General features: G+C 37.1%; 1 protein-coding gene across 1 annotated transcript; it reads right to left on the bottom strand.

The window, feature by feature from the left end:
* Positions 1–973: 973 nt before the first annotated feature.
* Positions 974–8838, bottom strand: LOC104598652 (sulfate transporter 3.1-like). Its single transcript, XM_010260822.3, has 12 exons — positions 8181–8838; positions 7856–8063; positions 7314–7485; positions 6615–6680; positions 5487–5600; positions 5110–5226; positions 4560–4686; positions 2247–2533; positions 1898–2088; positions 1711–1796; positions 1515–1591; positions 974–1401 (listed from the first exon to the last, which is right to left on the bottom strand). The coding sequence occupies exons 1-12, from the start codon at positions 8512–8514 to the stop codon at positions 1234–1236; spliced, it is 1947 nt and encodes a 648-aa protein (XP_010259124.1). The 5' UTR covers positions 8515–8838; the 3' UTR covers positions 974–1233.
* Between the last annotated feature and the right edge of the window lie 12153 nt (positions 8839–20991).

Raw genomic sequence — 20991 nt, 5'->3', positions numbered from 1 at the left:
ACACATAATATTATGGGTTTGACTATGATATCAGAAAAAAACTTGTAATCTATCAAAATTGAATTGGGGGTATTTTTCTAATAATGTCAATATATGTATATATGGTGGTTGGGTGTTAATCCGTTTGGAACAAATCCTGATCCATTTACTAGACCCTGTATACTAGGGTTGCATAAAAGATCACCTAGGAAAAGTGATTTGATACATGTTGAAGGACTAGAAGAGCTAGAACAGATGGAAAAGGACTTGAGTAGAACCGTAGATTTAATAAATGATTTAAGCAACGATAATTAACGAAGGATACGACATTCAACAGAATGGAATGGTGAAACAGGATTCATGTAACTGACTCCATATAATTGGGACGAGGCATAGGTGCTGATGACAATAACCCTATATAATCGGGTCATCCATTCCTTTGGGTCTGCCTGACCCTTTCAAACCCCTAGGCTCATTGTAACTTTTCTTTATAAGTTCCTTTCCTGGTCGAAATTGCACTTATTGGCTTTTGTCATTTTGTTTTTATTTTCTTCTTTTGATGGGGTCAAGATTCAAGTGCTGGCATCAGTCCTCTTAGTATAAATTAAATTAAACATGAAATTGTTGATGCTGACATAAACTAGGTTGTGTTTGGAAACGATGCAAATAGAGTGTAAATTCCAGTTCAGGGTAAATTTGCACTCTGGTTCACTTTTGCTTGTGTTTTGGCAACATTACAATTATGCATTGACAAATGACGTGCCAATGCATATTTATATCGACAATAAGATGTAAAAGTACTCAATAAAAAAGAATTAAATGTGCATTCAAGTGGGCTTTTGATAAAAAAAGCATATGCTTTATTAAAATTCATGTTTGCATCCATTACAGCTAAAAGTCTGGTAAGAAAGTAAATTTGTATGAACTATTACACTCTATATTTGCATTCACACTTATTTGCATCGTTTCCAAACGCAGCCTTACAAACAGTACATTTAAGAAAATAAAGCTTGATTAATTCTTAATGAACATATATATAAAATTTTCTACAGAATACAAAAGGTCAGGAGAGAAAAGCCTCCCAAGTTTCACTTAAAGGAGGCGAAACCCGCTCTGGTTCACTGGATTTGCAAAATATGTGCGAGTCCTCCTTCAATATTAGTAGGATATAGTAGCTAGATTACGTACATAAAAGCTCATACAAGCATAGCGATTCGCTCTCTTAATGCTTAATTTACTATAAATTAATTAAACTCATACAATCTCTCTAGCAGGGGCTGACTTGCACGTATGTAGCATGAAGTTGCATGCTCCCACTGCCTCTGCAACCGTCAGATAGACCCATTCCTGGCCAATGTCCTCAAGGAACTTGGATTTGTCTAGCTTCTTCATCACTTCGCTTCCTGGGTTGACTAGGGCGAGCTGGTGGGTGGTGGGTTGACAAAGCAGCAAATTAATAAAGAAAATGTTTTCAGTAGATTGATTGAAATTTGCAGTACGTAGTAGCCTAGTTAAGACCATATAATATCTTTTACCTTTAGCCCTCTTCTGTCGATATTCTTCTTCACCTCTTCCAGCATGCTGATCCCGCTTGTATCTATGCTAGCTACGCCTGTCAATTATCTTTTTTGTTTTAGTTATGAGGTAGCTAGGAGTCACAGATTAATTTTTATGGTAAAACTGAAACATCAACATCAGTGAGAACTGATCGAGAAGGATATAGATACATACAGCCCATGTCCAGAATAATGTACTGTAAGCTGGTTTCTCCTGTTGATTTTAACTTCTCTTCCTCCTCACCGATCCATCTCGAGATCCTTTTAATTTAAGAACAAAATTAATTTTATGCGTTTGTTTGTTCGATTTTAAGTACTGGGGTCTCAACAGGAGTAACTATTAATTAATATTATATACGCACCTTTCTCTCAAGTAGTTTGCATTGGCAAAGTAGATGGGAGCATCGACTCGAAGTATGAAGATTCCAGGGATGTTATTAGCTACTGGGTACTGAACGAAACTTCGATAAGTCATGGAGTTGGGAATGTTGCCAAGAGCACTGGTCCTTGGCCTTGCCACGAACAGAAGCACTCTAAGTATTGATAAAGAGACCTGCATTCATCCATACATTCGTTCACGTAAATTAACGAATCATTTAATTAGAAGATCGATGAGAGTAATTGAGAGCTCCTCTCTAGTGTCGACTGTGCCAGAGGAGGTAGGGAGCTTATTGACAACCCTCAGCAGTAGCACACAGCAGGTATACGTACCGCTATTACTAAGCCGATCTCGACACTGCCAAAAACTACACCGATGTATGCACCGATGCAGACGATGAAGTCGAACTTGTCGACCTGCCACAGATGGACGGCGGCTTCATAGTCGATCAAGCCAAGCATTGCAGAAATAATAATGGAAGAGAGCACCACCAGAGGAGTGTAGTGGAACAATGGCGTTAGGAACAGCAATGTTATCATCACTGCGGTTGCCATCACAATGTTGGAAACTGCCGTCTTGCAGCCTGCGTTGAAGTTTACTGCTGACCTCGAGAATGGCCCTGCAATTCCAATTGCACTCTATTTTATTAATTACTTAGTAAATGACAAAACACACCACTGCTGCTTTTCTTATTTCTAAGCCTAGCTAGCTAATATTAGGGTACTCTTTAAAAAAAAATTGGGGGTTGAAACTGTAGTATTATTTGGGTTGGGATTGGGAAATGCCAATAGATCATGAACTTTCATGGTTTTGAAAACCGGATCAGACCGGACGGTTGGACTGGTTGATTAGGAACGATCAAGTAATTGGTTCTGTTTCACCCTAAAACTTGTTTTTTGGCCAAAATCATTGATTTTGTCAGAAACTCATAGACCAAGGCATCAATCCAAATAATAGTTTTTGACCATTTTTCTATTTTATTCGTTTTTTAAGTCAGAACAAATCATCTATTCAAACCAGATGATCGAACCATTTGACCCAAGAATCAATCCCCAAAAAGGTCAAGTTTTTAAACCATTAGATCCTTTACCATAAGTATATGTGCATTTAGGCAGTGTATATGAGAGACGCGGGGGAGGAGAAAAGATTCAATCAGCATCTAAGCATTGTCAACCATACAGGATTATTGGTTATATGAATCCTATTTTATTCTGTCAATTTATTATGTCAGGGCCATATCTATTCATATTATTATGACTCAGTCTTTGAATGAATAATTTAACATCAAATGCATTTTTAGTTAAAAATACAAAAATACCCATATCATATGCATATTTACGAACTTATTCCCTTCTCAAACCCAACCCAATTATTAATTAATTAACCCAATTGTATTAGTGTTAGGGTTATATATAGAACAATAGAAGATGCAGTTAAAGGTCGGGCTGGATCAGGAAAAATTTGGCGTTGTAAACAGGGCTAGTTCACCCTGTTGTAACAGTATTGATGATGGATGCATTTAGGGATATCAATGGGTCGGGTTAAATGATAAGTCCGGTTTGACCCGATTTTAGAAGGTTAGGTTGGGGTCAGGTTTATTATTTAGGTGTAGGATCAGGTTAAGGTTTTGATTCTTTTACTAGAGTTAGGTTTGGATTTTGGCTGGCCCACCTATACCCCTACACATATAGAGGGTATTTTTGTATTGTGATTTTTGGACCTCAGAAATCTAATTTGCAGTCTCCTCCTAATCTCCTAGTAGCCCTCTTATATACCGCATCCTGCCCATAAATTTGGCATCAATTCACGGGCAGGATTCAGTCCACCCCTAGTCTACTAGTAGCTCCACCTAGGGGTGGACTGAATGGTAAAATCCCCTTTTGTATTTACAATGACTTTTAACTCTATAGCTTTTTTTAGATGCCTTTTTTAACCCCATAGCCTTGAAGTTTGGGATTTCTTTTTTAGGGGGAATTGACTGATCGGTCTAGGTCAGAATTTTCTAGCCCCATCGTACAGGGGGGATGAATTCTGACCGTGAGTTGATGCCAAATTCATGGGCAGGATGCAGTTTGGGGGGGGGCTACTAATAGACCATGGAAGCTGTCATTTCAGAATTCTGCATTGGGTTGCAGTGTACTTAACTATTTTTTTCCCTTCCAGACCATGGATGGCTTAAGATTGAGGACTTAATACAACATCAGGGTGGGTTAGGGCCTAGGAGGAACCAACAGGACCCAACCGGTTGGCTCAAGTGAACACTCCCAAGGTTTTTAAAACTAGACCAGGTAGGAAATCATTTTAGGGACCAGTACCTGGGTTGAATGGTTCGATCGTCCGGTTCAAATGGATGAACCGTTTTAACTTAAAAAAATAAAAAATAAAAAGCAGCCAAAAATCACTATCTAGGTCAACGGTTCAATCACCCGAGTCAGCCATTTGCTAACCGAATTAACAGTTTTTGACCACAAAATGGGTTTTAGGATGGAACAAAACCATTTTCCAGTTTTTCTGGTCAGACCGTCCAGTCCGATTTTGAAAACCATGGAACCCTAACTTTTTAATCAGAGTTGCGCATAGACATATATAGAAGGTGAGAAGGGCATTGCATTTTGACATATTGATGATAAATAAATGAAAATAACCTGTAGTCAAGTAGCAAGAAGTGCAGGAACCGGCTATGTTCATCATGCCGAAAGCAATCATCTCTTTGTTTCCGTCGATGTGATAGTTCTTAAACATAGCAAAGCTTCTCCCCACTGCGATCCCTTCCTGTGTTTTAACAAGCGCACTGCTCTTTAGTTTACAAGGTAAAAATACACCACCAAATGCTAATTTGAGCCACTACTGTTCCCTCGTTAACAGTCACCCAGCCACCAACCCACATGGGTGACGGGGCAGAGCAACCTCCAACACCAACCCACCCCCCACATTACGACTATGCTCCTCAGTCCTCCATTCTCTAACCACGTGATTGAACATTTTGGTCACGTGCAGCTCCCTCAGCTGCGGGACCTACCCACCAAACAACGTGGCATGGCCCGACCGGACGACTCAAGAATTATTAAAGTATGTGGAGGCATTCGTGGTCTGAGAAGAGTCAAAGACGTTATCATCGAGCGCTGGAGCTTGGTGGGCTCTGGACCTCTGGTTAAATATCGATGACGCGAAGGGAATAATTTAACCCAGACTTACAGCGAGAGCGATCACGCCGGTGATGATTCCGGTTTTCATGACCACCGTCAGATACTGGGACCCAAAAGTCAAGTGGGTCAAGGACGGGGGGTTGAGCCCTTTCTTCAAGTGTCCTATCTGTACAAAACATGACGAGAGAATGCACCGTGTCAAACACCTTTACGTAGCAGTGCAGCGAAAGATATTATAAATCAATTCGATTGTAACTTCACATCGATCAGAACCATTTGTTTTGTCCCACCAACTGCTTCATCAAGCTTGGTGGGACCATGCATATTGAAGGGCGTCGATGAATTGCTACACCTATATATATATATATCAAGGAAAATAAAACAGCAGAAGAAGTGAAATAGGACTCCTCAGTCAACAGTCCTCACCACTTGAACGCCATGATTTTCAGCATGAGTGAAGTAAACGAGGAGGCTTCCCAGAATAACGGACGTAAGTGGCGCTAGGGCAGATATCCAAAAGAACCTTGGCCGTCTCTTGCTCTGCTCCCCGTCAAAAACAAAACAGAATTTCAACTCTATATTAAAGACTGAGAAGTGAGAATTTAACCTAATGGACCTCAAATTGAGTATTAGAGAAACAAAAGAAAGGAAGGAACAAAAACGGGCCCATCTGCTTGCTAAAAACTTGCCCAGTCCCCGTACTTATTTTTAAGCACTTACTGAAAAAATACTTATTTTAGGCCGGGACGTACTACACCAATAAACATTTATTTGTTGTATCTGTTTGGAAAATAAACCCGAATAAGCACTTTTTTCAGAAAAAAAAACCCATTTTTGAATAATCCACAATTTTGCCCTTTATTTTTTCAAGCGCTTTTTGAAAAAAGCACTTATTGGGTTTCTGTCCAGTTTTGGCCCTTCACGTAATTTTCAAAATACCTACACTTATTATGACAATCATGTTTATCCAATAAGTAATCCCAAACTACCACCTAATCAATAAAAGATTTGGTTTCTTAAGATTCTTAACAAATATGGCAAGAAACAGGCTCATTTGTAATTACTTAATGAACCCCATTGCTTAGATTAGAAAATAGAGACTTGTTCCATTTTAATTTTCTTTTGTTAATTCTAAAGTGTAATGATCATTAGGATACAGTCTCATGGTCGGGCGAGGTCACTTTCTAACCCGACCCATTTCCGCCCCTAAGTTGGTGAGCTTTTTGGGAATCTTATAAAAAGTGTAGCAACTTTTTCTTCTACAGTTGAATTCACTAAGCTTTGTAACCCTAGCAAATGAGGAAGGATTAACCAGGGTTCAAATAAGAAAAGGATATGTCTTATAAATATAACTATGTTGAAAACAAAAAACCCATTTTGGTTTCTTGCAGACATACTCATATGAAAGTTCAAATTATTGCTGTTTGTTATCACTTTTGGGCAACTAAAATAGAAGTGGGCATAGTTGTATTTTGTTGTATTGTATTTACTTTAAAAGCGTGCTGTCCTACACTAGTTTGATGAACAACAAAAATAGTTACTAGATTTACTTACAAAGTATCTAGTGAGCATGAGAAAGAAGAGGAAGCAGCAGCCCAGTACAGCACTTTCCCATCTCCACTGCAACAACAACAACAATCATCATCATCAGCAATGAGTTGGAGAAACCAACAAAATTAAGAGAAAAAAAGTGAAGAAATAGAAGTTAATTCATATGTTTCAATAGCTAAATTAATTCTCGTGTTTCAAAAAAATAAAACCAGAAAATTGTCCTTATGGGTGATTTTCTTTTAATCTGTGGCCGAATAAGATTTGAGGTTAGTCCTTAATTCATGTTTCATTGTAATACACCTAAAAGTCCTGGTTGTTGATTTTCTTGAGCAACCTCTCTCTCTCTCTCTCTCTCTCATTTTTTGTAAATAAAGAAGAGATAAAAAATGTACAGAAAGAAAAGCCATAGTATATATCCTCTGTCTCTGTCATGCTAGATTAAATTTTAAGTTGGGTGAAGTTTCTGCTTACCAAAACAGACGAAGAAAAATTGGGTGGTCTTCTTAAAAACTGGAAAACTATCAGTATGGAATCATGGTTGACTGTTATAGGAGAAAAGATTTTTTTTTTTAATATCTCCTTTAAAGAAAAGGCCACCCTAAAATTAAAGCAACCAATAAACCCATAATTTATTAGAGGTTATGCTTGTACTCAGTGACTATTGTTTTTGGGTTTTGGATGAAGGAGAAATTTGATTATAACCTGATGTGTTTGGGTGAAGACAGAACGCATGACAGAAACAACATCAGTGGCATGGGTGAAATGTTCCAACCCAAGGATCCCCTTCAGCTGTTGTAGACAAACAACCGTGGCTGCTCCGGCCATGAAACCGACTATTGTTGCGTGTGACAGAAAATCCACGATAAACCCAAGCCTGTGCAGAGTTACACGCCAAAAGTTTCAGACAAAATTAAGGAAAATACTCATCAGTTTTCTCTCATCATTGTTTTTGGAGTTAATATCTATCCATTTCTTTTCCCAACTCATGTCTTTTTAGCTACCAGTATCGTTAGTTAAACATGCAAAATGAAAAAACCTGAGAAAACCTTATCCACTCCACCAACCCACCCAGAGAGAGCTAGCTATGACAGAAAGCGTAACATTGATCTATATATATTTTACTTTCTTAAGTCTGTATCACACCGGCCTACAGTGGAAGAACCAGATATCAACTGAAATGTTGGATATGGGAATAGGGACCCTCTTCCCATTCCAAGTTTCTCATCTTATTTCATCATACCAACCTTAAGATTCCCAAGGTAGCTTGTAGAACTCCGGCGAAGAATGTAGCCGTGAAAGCAAGGTGAAGATAAAGCGTCGGATGCTCATTAGCATTCACCTCCTTCCCCAACATAGAAGCCGTAAGGAGTGATGCAACAGCTACAGTCCCCACGGCCAAATCCCTGGAACTCCCCATCATGGCGTACACCAACGGCGGGACAAAGCTTGAGTCTGCATTGCTCATGATGACAAAACTTAATTTTAAGAATAATAGTAATAATAATAATAAACTTTTTATGTTACTTAAGATTATGAATTATCTTCGTTCCCCGACATTCGAATACTCACATAGGCCAAGGATCGGTGGTAAGTTGGCTAGCTTGGCATAGCTTATCCCCTGGGGGATAGCGAGGCTGGTGATAGTAATCCCGGCGATAAGGTCGGCTTTGAAGTACTGGAAAGTGTAGCGAGGAGCCCATTCGAGAATGGGTAGGAAGTACTGCAAGCCCAATATGAACTTCCGAGAGGGTGGTTGGTTCTTGAATTGCCGAACTGGGTCGTCGGGAAAAAAGGTCTCCTTCAAGGATTTCTTCAGTGATTTGTAAAATGGCTGTGACGGTGGTATCGCCACGCGATGCCCACAGTCGCCGCTCGAGGGGAATACGTAGTCGGCGTTACCCATTTCTGGGCCAAGTTACACTGGGGCTCTGACGTTTATTGCTACAAAATTTAGAGGCGGTGTTGCCAAACTTAGTGGCTCTCTTTTCTCGGCCGGTCGGAGAGGTTGACGATTTGCACTAAATGTAGAGAAAAGGCTCGTAAAGTAGAGTGGCTCCAAATGTGATGGCTTATGGCTGTGGTGTGGTCTTCTTGTTCTACCTTCTACGTTAGCAGAAAGTATAGAGAAGAGTTCTATCGATCTATTCTGCCAAACTAGGAGCAGAATTGAAGGAGGCGGTGGCGGCCCAAGGTGGAGAAATCCGCCGGAGGGAGGGAGGGGTGGAGCGAGACTGAGGGGGAGAGGAATTGGGGTTTATATAGAGAAGTGGTGGGGGTTTAATCTAATCTAAGTGCGTTGTGGGTCCTCCGAATGAATGGGCTGAGGCTGATACTTGAGAAGACACGTGTGGTAGAAAGAAACAATGGACCAATCAGGTTTACGTACATTATATATCAGGGGTCTAGTTCAAATATTCTACAGTTTCGTTATAATACAGGGCCAATCATGATATAACACGTCAGATTCGTGGCTTCAGGCCTCGCATTTTATGTGCGACGTGGCGAATGGTGATTGGCCCAGCATCCTTGGATAAACTGAGATGCACCCCCTGACCACCTGGTAAGTTCTGATTGGTCGTTATAGTTCAGCGAGAATCTTGAAAAACAGTCTTATCTGTATTATTGTTGCTTACTAGCTTTAATTATGATATAATAAAAGGAGATTTTCAAATAAAAATAAAAATTATTGATGTATTTAATGATTTTCCTTCCTTTTACCTGACGCCACCTAAGTATGCAAATATTCCACGGAATGGTTGGGATTTGGAGGACGACCACACATTAACCATGTTTTCTCAATGTGCTCTTCTTAATTCCATGGGCTATTCTTCTTCTCCTCATCTTAAGAAGAAATAAAAGATAAAGTAAGCCTTTTAATTTTTTTTTGGAAAGTATTGGTATGGGTATATTTCTAAATTTTCACTCGCAATAAAGGGTGTTTTGATATCCTACCCAAGGTTCAAGGTATCGATACACCTAGATATGGCATAAGGGGTGTATAGATATTTTGATTTTGATCCTTCTATATTTACATTTTCTTAGTTTTTTTTTTCAAAAATCTCATAAAACTATATTATTTGTATATTTTATTTATTAAAAAATATTTCTCAAAACTCCCTTTAAATAGTCATATTGCTACTTTAAACTTTGCTCCTACCAACAAACTGTTCCCACATCTCTACCCCAGTTACTCCTAAAATGGCTTTTCAAGCATTGAATAGCATTCTATTGAATGCCATTATTGTGTTTGGAGGATTGCACAAAATCTTAAGTAGCTTTTTCTTTTATTTTTTCCTTTACTTTTTGCAATGTTTTATGAAGATAAATATACTTTTTTACCTTTATACTTTAATTTAATTAATCATTTATCTATTTGAATAATGGACAACATATAATTCTAAAAGACCAAGTTTCTTTCCTATTAGTAGATAGAAGGAATATAGATAAACATTCTTTTTCTTTTAGCTTTTTTCTTTTCATAATTTGTAGCATATTGAACACAAATGGGGTTTATAGGACTTAGTGGGCATAACTTTAGAAATAAGGAAAATTAGTTCAAATAGTTTTCTACACTATCTTCACTTTCGAAATCAAATCATATATTTTTGGTTATATTCCATTTTTTTTTGAATTAAAGATATATGGAGTACCTCTCATCTAGAAAGTTAGAAGGGTATATTGAATACCAACATGATTACCTCCATTTTTTTTTTCTTCTAAAATGGAACTCTCAGACTTGAATGCACATTCTCACACTTGTCAGCTCAAAGTGTCTTGACCTCAATTCTATCAAGCCTTGTCCCAATCATGTGAGGTAGGCTACATGAATCCTGTTATGCCATGTTGCTCTATTCGGTGCCATATCCATTCTTAAATTATGGGCCTTTAAATGATTTTTTATTGCACTATCTCATTTTTGGTTTGCCTTTAGCTCTTCTAAACCTTTCAACTTATACCATAAATCATTCCCTCTCACTAGTTCTCTACATGTGATCAAACCATCTTAAGAGTCGTCTAGTAATAGTTGAAGTAGCTCAATTAAATGACTTATATATATATATATTACTTTGTCTTTTAGTGAATAAAATAATTAAATAATAAAGGCAAAAATCCATTCTGCTTGAAAAACACAATACCAAAAGGAACTTGATGAGAAATCAACAGATGGGTGAATTTTGATAAATGCCACATGATTGGTTGCCACTTTTATTATATCCTTTCAGTGGTTACAAGCAAGGATCAAAATTTCAATATGATTGTCCTGTATCGGGTATATTGTATTGTATCTTTTGGTTCCCGATAAATCTGTTTATAGGTAGTTTTGGAAAACCATTCATTTTTTAAAATAATATATAAAATTGTATTTAAAACTAAAACTTAAAAAGAGAAAAAAGAAAAAGGGGGAGGGGGAGGGGGGAGTATTGTTCAAAGTGTCAATACACCTCAGTTGATACATAGAGGTGTATCGATACTTTGAACCATGATTCCAATATCATAATTGAACCCATAATAAAATATTGAAGTTATATTGATTAGTCCAATTTCATTTCATCACTTATTGAGTTCACAACTTCCTCAATAACTTTCTTCACTAAAGAAAAGCTAAGGCCCTATTTGATTTGCATGAATAGGGGTCTAGAATCGGAATCGAAATAGGCTATTTTGATTCCAATTGTTTGGTTGGGCGGAATCAGAGTCCTATCCCCATTCCTTTTGGAATGACTTTCCCCCATTTGAAGGAATGGCCCTTCCCTCCCCCTCCCTTGGGAATGAAATCCCATTCTTGCTGATTCTAATTCCCATTCTCATTCCTGTCTAAACCAAACAGATTATGGGAATTGACCATTCTGATTCCAATTCCAGAGGATTTCGATTCTGATTCCGACTGCGGACTAAATGGACCCTAACAATTCCATTTAGGGTCTATTTGGTTCCCAGTTAGAACCGGAACCAGAATCATAATCTAAATCTTTTGGAATTTGGTTCAGACAGGAATAAGAATGAGAATTGAACAGGAATGAGATTTCATTCCCAAGGGAGAGGCAGGGAATGGCCATTCCAGCAGGAATGAGAATGGGATTCCGACTCTGCCCAACCAAACAATTGGAATCGGAATAGCCCATTCCAATTCTAATTCCAGACCCCTATTCCCATGAAGCAAACGGGGCCTTAGTTCAGCCACTTGAGCTATTACCTCATTTTATCACCTATAAGCCCAACAAAGTTGAGACTTTGTCCACTACAATCACGTTTCAAAAATCATTGTCTTAAGATAATTAAGGTGATGAAATCTCAGGCTTTACTCCCCAACGCTATATACATAAATTTAAATGTTGTTAATAGTAAGCAATGGCATGCTTATGGTTAGCTCAGCTCCTGCAATGCACATAGTAATACTGTAGTTTGGTCTTGACTGTGTTCTATGTAGATTGCAAATCAGAGTTTCATAAATTGGGTCAAGCAGGCGAGCCCACCAACACCAAGTTGTCTTACTTTCTTTGTCTTGTGGGCGTTTGGATTTGAGGTTGCGTTTGAATTTGATCGTTCAGGAATTGTATCCACTCATGAATAGCTCAACCTGGGAGGGTTAGACCCATTTCATGGAAGCAAGAAGAAAGTTCACGTTAATGAACATATCCAGAAATCCAGCACAGATATAGCAATTAATTCTGGATGAACTTCATTTCATGAACCTTTAAACTTTAGATTGATATTAATTCTCCGTTCCTCAACATTGTAATTGCTAAAACGGATCAAATGCAATAATTACCTGCAGATGGTCCACACCAAGTCTTTTAATACATGGGACATATATACAACAATTCAACATTTCAACCTCTAATTATGGGCCCATGTATTTTATCACTGATATTATCATTTGTCTACACAACCATCATGGTCAGTTAATCTGAATAAAATTAATTTGAGGAGGGTGAAGATATGTCAAAAGTGATAAGGAATCCAAGATAATAAGGACAACATAATAGAGTTAACTGGTCAGGAAGGGCCATTTGGTTATTTTCTGGTTTTTTGTCCTTTGGGACCTTGGCTGCTAAACCTGGCAAACCCAAATTATTTCCACATTTCCTACTTGTTAGTTTCCAAAGTTCCACTCAAGGTATCAATGTTCTGACATGCTTCTGCTGTGTAATTCAAGAGGCTTAACCTAATAAGAAAATTTGAAGGTGACTCAATTAGTGAAGTCAGTGAATTTCTCTATCAGAGCTGGACCATTCTGGGCTAAACACGACATGAATTCACATCATGCTGACATATGGGACAAACGTCTTCGTGGTTGACATGGTGTATCAGGCCAGTATCAGCAGTGAAATAACGATAAGTTGGGAACAAGAATATTTGGCAATCTAAATTCAACAGCTTGGGCTGTAAATAAGAGGGGCTCTTCCCTCGATGACACATCAGTTAATATTCCTTGTAAACATTATTACTTGGTGCTGGAACTGGAAATTCCATCGCAGGGGTGAAACTATAGCCTATAGGTGTTGGGGCAGCCCAATCTGTCGAATCTTATGTATCAATTTACCAATTGTATTTAATATTACACTTAAACCCTCCAGTATTTTATTAATTATTTTATTTTTCAAAAGACAATATATAAATATATAAATATATATATATGTGATGAACCTCGTATAATTGGGACAAGGATAAGGCCTAAAAAAGACAAAGCAATAAATCTGCTGGGGATTCTAATGCTGGAAATATAAGATACGGATGGCAAGATGATAGGCGCTTGAGAGTTGAGACTAATTACGACTAACGGGCTCTGGTGTCTAGTCTATTCGACCAAGCCAGCTTGTTGTAGGGCCTCCTGGATTGAGCTCATTAGTTTAGGCCGAGTGTCAAAATTGAGCCGTGTTCGGCTCTGCTAATTAGTGGCCTCGTATGCCCTGATTGACTGTCCAAGCTAGCTAGAGCATGCATGGCCGGATTCATGATGTCCCGCTCAGCAGGCAGCAGGCAGCAGGCAGGCGGCTCTCTCTCTCTCAATCTTTTTTTCTGAGCCACCACACGACGGCCAATGATTTTCCATACATCAAAGTCACGTCTTGTCCCGTCAGTGGTCACTGATCCATTAACAATTCATCAGCTGGTAGCTTGGTTGCCTTGATTGACTACCCAAACCAAATAGAACCAGCAGAGTGACAGAGTCCAGTCCGCTTGTATGTTTAAAGTGTCACATTCCAGTCTTTAACTTGTATTACTGTCAAGTCGCTATATATGCCAAATGCTTAGACGATTTGGACTTACTATTGCATGCCCCAAGTGGGTTTTTACATGCAGATGAAGGGAAGCTCATCGTTTCCACAACCTGCAGAAACACCTATGTATCAGCTGGGAACTCGGATTTCTTCTGCCCAGTTGGGCCTGGCCAGTTTCACCTTCCCAACCAGGGCTTCAATAGATCGATGCTGACGTGATTAATTTATCTAGCTAGCTAGTTTGTCCTTCATCTAACAGGGGAATCAACCTAGCTAGATTGTTCATCTAATTAATAATAGGGAACTTCAACCGCAGCAGAACGTTATTAAACCCACATTGAGTTGATAAAAGAACACAACTTAAAGAGGAGTAACAAATGGTGATCACTATGCGCTATAATTCTAGCAAGTAAGGCCTGGCTAGTTGGACCTTCCTTTGTCGGCGGCGCATGGAGAGATGTAGTAATCTAACTTGTCCATTGTTTCAGTAGAGAATCAACCTACATTCTCGGTCTAACGGGAAATCCTTATCAGTGGCAGAAAGTAATTCAAACCACAAAATTTAGAAGAAAAGTTACAAACGAATTCTTCACTACTATTTATAAATGCATGACTTGTGAGAAACCTTTCTCTCTGCTAGTTAGTAACGGAGAGAATTTGGATTAGCTGAAAGCTTTTTTTGTTCGGCAGATTGTGGAATCAATGATGAGATTTTACATCAGTAATAAATTCATAAACTCAACTGTAAAAAATGTAGGCTTTATATATTTAATACTGATGTAGAATCTTATCATTAATTCCACAGCCCCTGAACAGCTAAAGGGTTCAGCTAAACCTCGCTGGGATGGAAATTGGTAACTAAATGGCTATCAAGTATTATATGGCCTAATACCAGTTAAGTGGTTATCAGCTTCTTTTTTTTTTTTTTTTTTTCTGGTGCCGCACCTTTGTTTGGAGAAAAATCTGCTTGCACCATGGTCGCGTGTAACCTCTAATGAATGATGAACACATCGGTTTAAGCATCACATCAACTGATTTTTTTATTTTAAATAATGGTGTGTATGCCATTCATTGGAGGTCGCATGCGATCACAGTTGCAGCAGATTTTTTATCTTTCTGTAGTGGAACCATTCAAATGGCATGGTACAAGGTCATTGCTCTTTATCTTGAGGGGTGTCCATGAAAGTTGGCTAAAAAATGGTGATATAAAAGGCATTGTTTTCAAATAATTAATGCTTAAGTGGTTGAACCATTAACTCGAACAACTAACTGGCAGATCTTATAGGTGCTATAAGCCCGGTAATGGGATGAGGATGGTCCAATTCTGAAAATCGAAAGGAAGATGACAGTGGTTGTAGATGTTGATGGTTCAAAGAAGGGAGAGAGAGAAAATGCAGGTTCTTGTCCCTCTTAATGGGTTTAATGTAATTAATGGGTCCTTGTATGGGTGTGGGGGTCTACTTATAGCGTTTTGGACCTTAATCTTTCAAATAATGGGTGTGATTTCGTATAATATGGGGTAGTCAATAGCTAGTTAATTATTCTATTTTATTTCGTTTTGTTGTGGGTGGGGTTGAGTGCTCCAGGGAGAGAATTTTGCATTTCGGCCTAGGGCAAGGGGAGCTACATAAATATCCTCCCTTGTTTTTGTTTATTTCCCTTTGACAATGGTTAATATAATTCAAGGTGGCTTCTCCTTTACTTGGAGTAAGGTTTGTAGTTTGGGGCTAAAAAAAAATGCTTGTTAGGACAAATAATATAGAGCATTTCACGTCAGAGATTGAGTTGAAATATGGATTTATTTCTGATATATATATATATATATATATATATATATATATATATATATATATATATATATATATATATATTTACTGATGAAATATGGAATTGATGAGGAGCATGAATATCGGAATCAGTTCCTGACTTGGTCCCTGATAGGTGACTGAAGCCTATATATTGAAGAACACAGTTATGTCTGTATATATGGTAATTGAAGGTGGCCACATTTGAAGAATAGTCAATCTAGAAGGGAACAAAAGAGAGGTGACAAAGGAACAAATAAAACACAAGTATCAGTTCCGTCTCCCCTACGGACATATATAGAGAAACGGGGGTGCAGAGACATGGATAAGATTCAATGTCTCATCGAGTCTGATATCAGCTGCAAATCCATGAACTGATCAATCCTGCAACTAATGGTTGTGACTGATTCAGAACTGATGCAACACATCCCGGTGTTTGTGATTTATTTATTTATTTTTTCGTCTGTTGAACCGTCACGCCACCGAGCTTTATACTTGAAGACAAAACTAGGAAAACTCATAAGGCTTATTCGCCCCCTACTGATGGTAGAGCAATAGATGGGCACCTCGTAAAGTGGGTGATTTACACTGTACCGTAACAGCCCGATTGAATTGCTATGTCGGGATATCGTTTTGATTCAATACATATGGATATCGGGTCAAAAGTTTTTACTCCCCAATTCTTCTTCAGAATCATTGTTTGTAGAATGATTTTGAAAATCGGAAAGGATCGGATGGTCGGCTCAGTTGATTCGGAAATCAGTTAGACAACCGATTCCATTTCACCTTAAAACTTTTCTTGGGCCAAAAACCATTGATTTAATCAATGAATCACTGACCTAAGCAGTCGAACCATCGACCTGGCAATAATTTTGGCCATTTTTATTTTAATTATTTTTTTTAAATCAGACTATCCATTTGAACCGGATGGTCGGATCATTTGACCCAAAAATCAGTAACTAAAATGATTCTGCTTCCCGTCCGATTTTTTAAACCTTGGTTTCTACTTTCTACTTATAAGTTATATACATGTTCTCATTGCATGCATGTCCCCCACTAGGCTTTTTTCTTCGGGTAAGCCTTTTTTTTTCACTCATAGTATATTTTTCGTTTGATGTTTAATTTTGTAAATTTATCTCAGTATTTTTATTTGGAATTACTTTTTTATTAGTAAAATAAATTTATTAAAACAAAAAGAAGAAAGAAGGAAGGAGGGGAGAGAATATGAATGAATCCAATAATTAATTCAAAATGGATATAAATCTAGATTTTAAATATTCACTGCATATCAAATTAAATCTGGATATCTGCTGGGATTCTTATACCCCTATCTGAATCCGATTAATCTATTTACATGTACACAGATGTGGATATCCAAGAAAAAGAGGCTTGAATTTGTTTTCTCCTGATATTAGGTAGCTTATTTAATTATGTCCATCAACTTGTTATAATTAATTAATTAATTAGTTTTCTAGAGGAAACCTTTTTACCTGTAGACACAAGTGTCTCTATCCATTTCATTTGAGAATTCAGATTATTATGGAAAACTCCAAATTAAAAACTTGGTTGCTTGTGTTAGCTGGATTGAATAATTGATAGATGGGCTACTACTAGCTAGAACGTTTGAATGCTGGAATTTGGAATTTTCAATTGCCCAATTGCAAACGTGTCCATGTTGAAAGTATCCATTTTTTTTACCTCAAGACCTAATGATAGCTAGGTGTCATTTTGTACTTAAGTGTCTTTAACCAATCCAATTTTTTGCTGCATTGCAAAGATTGGACAGAAGATCCCCGTTCCCCCAAAAGAAGATATAAGATCAGTGGTTCAAAAGAAATTTTATCAAATATTTATTTTAATTAATGAGGGTTCCTATTCATCACCCAAACGGGCCCCTTTACCTCTACGCATCAAGTTTATCAAAATTTTCTTTCAATCTAATGCTGTCTTTCAACAATTTATCCAGATTTTATATAGGATTCCATTTTCACAATTTTTAGAACTTCGAGTTTCTAGAGTGTCTACTCATTTGAATTCTGTGGAGTTGGAGCAAATATTCCAAATTCTATCCATCTATATATATATATATAATAGAGAGAGAGAGAGTAGAGAGCACAAAGAGAGAAAGAGAAAGAACAGATGTATTCTCAGTGGAGCCAAACTAATATCAACCCCAATGAGAATCAGTCAGTTAATTGATAGCTGTTTAGTTAAGTAAGAACCCCACGTACTCACGTCACCTTTGCATGGCCTGTAACTCTTGATAATGATTATCCTCTAAGGTGATTGTCCTCTAAAGTTATAGTTCATCTCTAACTCTACCTCAGATAGAACTGTCCTAACTATTGTATTTATCCTATAAACTAACATCTTATATTTAAACTCCTGATCAATCAGTAATACATTCAACTATTCCTATCTAATTATCCTCTTTCATTACCAAGTTTAAATTCCCCATTATATATATATATATCTTTCATTACCAAGTTCAAGTTCCCCATTATATATATATATATGATAATTCACAAGAGTTTGAGTTATAATGTATTAATCAATCTCACAAGCAGAATTATGAAAAGTATTCAAAAGATTCTAATCCCCTCCACCAGTTTAAACCGTCAATGTAATGGACAAGGGACAATGGACAGTGGACAGCCTTCATTGTCAACTTAAGAAGGACACCATTACGCCTATGGCCCATAAACTGTGTAACGTGGAGAAACGTCATTGCGTAGATTCTATGGGAGTCCAAGTTCAATGCAAGTGCAGAGCTTTGAAATAATTAAGCCTGACACCTTTTTCCTGTTGGTGTTATGGGAATTTGATGTGGTCATCCTCAATCATGTAAGGCAACCCAGAATTTATATATGCAATAGAGAAAGTAAAACTGCTGATCATAATTCTTCAGGAATTTAATTCATTTCCGGAAATGGGAAATTCTTCTTCTTTTTAATTTCCTGTTGAGCTCTTCTGTCAGATTTTACATTTCCCAGCTTAAAGGATATGGACTACGTGTTGGTTTTCCCTTTGATCAAGGGATGATGATGAAATTAAAGAAAAATGGAGACTCTGGTTCTAAGTGGTAGCATGTAATTATCATAATGCAAGGGTTCGACTATGATATGAAAAAGATATGATATCTGAAAAACTTATGATCAGTTAATTAGACTCATAAACGTGATAATCAATCAGGTGTTATTTATTAAAATATATAAATAAATTTTAATTAATCAAAACTCTTCCCATACCATATCTTTTATATATATATATATGAGCGGCTGAATGAAGTAGCAAATGACGTCGAGGGTGACAAAACAAGCAAAACTAGAAAATGGAAAGTGATTTCACTTTTTCACTTTCCTCCTTCAACCAAAGGCTTGACTCTTTAAAGTTACGCATGAACATGATGAAGACATAGAAAAGCCATATGGATTTCTGACTCCTGAAAGACGGCACGAGTTAGCTACATCCCTGGATAAAACCTAGATAAATTCTTGATTTATATATACTTTCTCTCTCACTCTCTCTCTCTCTAGATCTCTTTCCAATCCTTTTCTAATCTCCAATCCTTTTCAATCTGATCAATTTGCCTTCTTAAGTGTGAACCTGTGGAATTAACAATGGATTTTTCCACCCCAAGTTACTATACTTTCCGATGTACCAAAAAGTTAATATGACAATCCAAATAAAGCCAATCTGAAATGGTTGGGATAAGGTTTTATTATTCATTAAGTTGAGAGACTTAAGCAAGTAATGGGGCTAGAACCATCCTTCAATTCATAGGATGTGAGAGATCACTGATGTGTTGGGAAAATATCCAAGAAATTATACTCTTTTTAGTTAGGGATTAAAATTGACCAATCTAATAAAAAATAGAAAGATGTAACAAGCTGATTTTCTCTAATGGCAATTATAATTTCAAAAGTAGGCAAAATCATACTTGATTTGAACAAGCTGGTTATGAATTGAAGGCTCAGTTTGTAAGGAGTATAAATAGAAATATGTAAAGTGCAAAACCTTGTGTATTTTTATTGTACATATTTAATTGTATTTATACTCTTTCTAAACTGAATCTAAGCAATAAATCACAGTATTCTATCATAACAATTAAAGTTAATTTCATGTTTTCCCAAAAAAAAGTTAATTTCATGCATTTGGTAGATAATCAAATATACCAATTAGGACAAATTGTAAGGTAACATATGGCTCAGTTTCGAAGGAGTATAAATACAAAAGTAGAAAATATTGTATTAAATTTGTATTATTTTGTATGTATCTGCACTTACATAATTGCATTCGTACTTTTTCCAAATTGTGCCTAAGGCTTGTTTGGAAGAAGTACAAATGCAAACATATAGAGTGCAAAACCTTATAATATTTTGTATTATTTTGTATGTATTTGCAGTGTACATATTTGCATTTATACTCTTAAACTCAATTTAGATGGAATACAAATGTAAATATGTAGATTGCAAAACATTGTATTTTCTATTATTTTGTATGTATTTGAACTGTACATAATTGTATTTGAACTTCTTCCAAATTGAGCTGTACAATATGTAGAATGTAAAATCTTGTATTTTGTATTATTTTGTAAGAAGACGCACAAGAAAGATAGGGTAACTGATATATTGCCAAAAGTAAATTTTTAGTGTAGAGGCTTACATCAAAGAGATAAGTGGATGAAAATATCCATTTGATAACTACTTAGGAGACGGGTCATCCCATATTGCAATTTTTGTTTTTAACTTGTTATTTTGAACTTCCATCGGGCATTTATTGTTAATTAGGTTTAAAGGTGTCACCGCTACTAAAAATTTAATAAGCTGATTTTGGATATAACCTCTAACTGGCTTGAGGCCGGGGGGGGGGGGGGGGGGGGGGGGTTATATTAGGTTGGCAGTCGGTGCTAAAAACTTTTATTTAAACTTTCATGATCACGGATCCTCAATTGAGTTTACATTTGGAGTTTTTGGGGAATCGGAAGTTCAACTGGAAGCTAGGGGTCTTAAAAGCAATAGAGGTAGAGGATGGGGGCAGGAATAAGAGATCGGATTAGCAAAGGTCTTGTTTTTCGGTAAGTTAATTTATTGGGTAAATACAATTATTTGGGTAATTTTTTTCTGGAAAATACTTACCCGAGTAACTGTATTACCCATGTTTTTTTATTTTCTAGGTAAATAAGGCAATGATCATTTTATCCATATAAGTTCATTATTAAAATGTGCATTTTTGTCCCATTCAAGTGTTGGCAACTTTCCTCCTACATGGGAAAGTTATTTACACATATAGGGGATAAGTATCACTTTCTTGGGTAAGTGATACCCAAGAAAATAAAATCTTCCTGGCCCC

This window comes from Nelumbo nucifera, chromosome 6 (assembly GCF_055504915.1).
Source record: "Nelumbo nucifera cultivar China Antique chromosome 6, China Antique-T2T, whole genome shotgun sequence".
Lineage (NCBI taxonomy): Eukaryota > Viridiplantae > Streptophyta > Magnoliopsida > Proteales > Nelumbonaceae > Nelumbo > Nelumbo nucifera.
This window is presented reverse-complemented; position numbering and strand designations above follow the sequence as displayed.